Source organism: Camelina sativa, chromosome 10 (genome assembly GCF_030686135.1).
Source record: "Camelina sativa cultivar CO46 ecotype springtype chromosome 10, ASM3068613v1".
NCBI classification, from domain to species: Eukaryota; Viridiplantae; Streptophyta; class Magnoliopsida; order Brassicales; family Brassicaceae; genus Camelina; species Camelina sativa.
In genome coordinates this window covers 12,866,354-12,867,573 of record NC_141889.1, presented here as the reverse complement: position 1 = coordinate 12,867,573, position 1,220 = coordinate 12,866,354, and the positions used below count along the sequence as shown (strand labels likewise).

Genomic DNA, 1,220 nt, shown 5'->3' with positions numbered 1-1,220 from the left:
TGGTTTGTGAAAATGCTGAAGAAGGATTTGGATCTTGGAAATGGTGATGGGTATATCATAGTCTCAGATAGACAAAAGGTATGTAATTTTTCTTCTTTTGATCTGATGAAATCCTTTGTTTTTCATACTCTAGCTTTTGAATGTTAATTATTATTGGTTCTTTTCAGGGATTAATCAATGCAGTTTCTAAAGAGTTACCAAATATTGAGCATAGGAAATGTGTTAGACACATTTATGGTAACTTGAAGGCTAACCATGGAAAAAAGACACAGATGAAACCATTCATTTGGAATTTGGCATGGAGTTATAATGAAGACCAATTTAATGAAAATCTGGAAAGGGTGAAAGATTATGATTTGGGTGTATATGAAGATGTGATGAAGTCAAACCCGAGGAGTTGGTGTCGTGCTTTCTACAAGATAGAAGGGAACTGTTGTGAAGATGTGGACAATAACTCCGCTGAATCTTTTAACAAAACAATTGTTAAAGCAAGAGAAAAACCAATGATGCCAATGTTGGAGACAGTCCGAAGACTAACAATGATGCGGAATTCTGTGAGAGCTACTACTGCAAATGCAATGACAGGAAAATTCACACCATATGTTAAGGAGTTTCTTGATGCAGAGCATGAGAATGCATCAAAGGCTTATGTATTTTCCTGCACAACTGCAGTGTATGAGGTTGAAATCGATGGTCATTCAGAGAGGGTAGATATGAGAAGCAGAAAATGCACTTGCATTAAGTGGGATATATGTGGGATCCCTTGTGAACATGGATATGCAGTAATATTGACTAAGAAACTTAATTCAGATGAATACGTATCTGATTCGTTTCGTAGTTCACGGTTACGAGAGTTATATGGTGAGAACATCATTCCACTTAGAGGTGCAGGTCATTGGGCCAGAGGTGATGTGTCATTGGTGGGTGAACCTCCTGAGCCACCACAACCTCGACGAAGAAAAAAGAGTAAGAAGCAAAAAAGAATAAAAGGAATCAATGAGTCTCCATCCAAAAAGAAAAACAAGAAGAAGAAGCAGTTCAAGGCAAAAGAAGTTTCCACTCCATCACAGAAGAATAAACGGACCATCTTTGAAAAACTGCTATTCATCTCTGTTTTTATAATGATTTGTGTTTATTTCTGTTGATTTCATTTTCAGTGTCATGGTGAAGCTTCTTCCAGTCAATCTACACATGTAGTGTCTCAAGTGGATCAAGCGTAG

At 37.2% G+C, this 1,220-nt stretch overlaps 1 protein-coding gene across 1 annotated transcript; it reads left to right on the top strand.

The window, feature by feature from the left end:
* The first annotated feature begins 272 nt into the window (after positions 1 to 272).
* LOC147936062 (uncharacterized) lies at positions 273 to 1,220 on the top strand. The gene is made up of 2 exons (XM_087468576.1): positions 273 to 1,112; positions 1,158 to 1,220. The coding sequence occupies exons 1-2, from the start codon at positions 273 to 275 to the stop codon at positions 1,218 to 1,220; spliced, it is 903 nt and encodes a 300-aa protein (XP_087324702.1).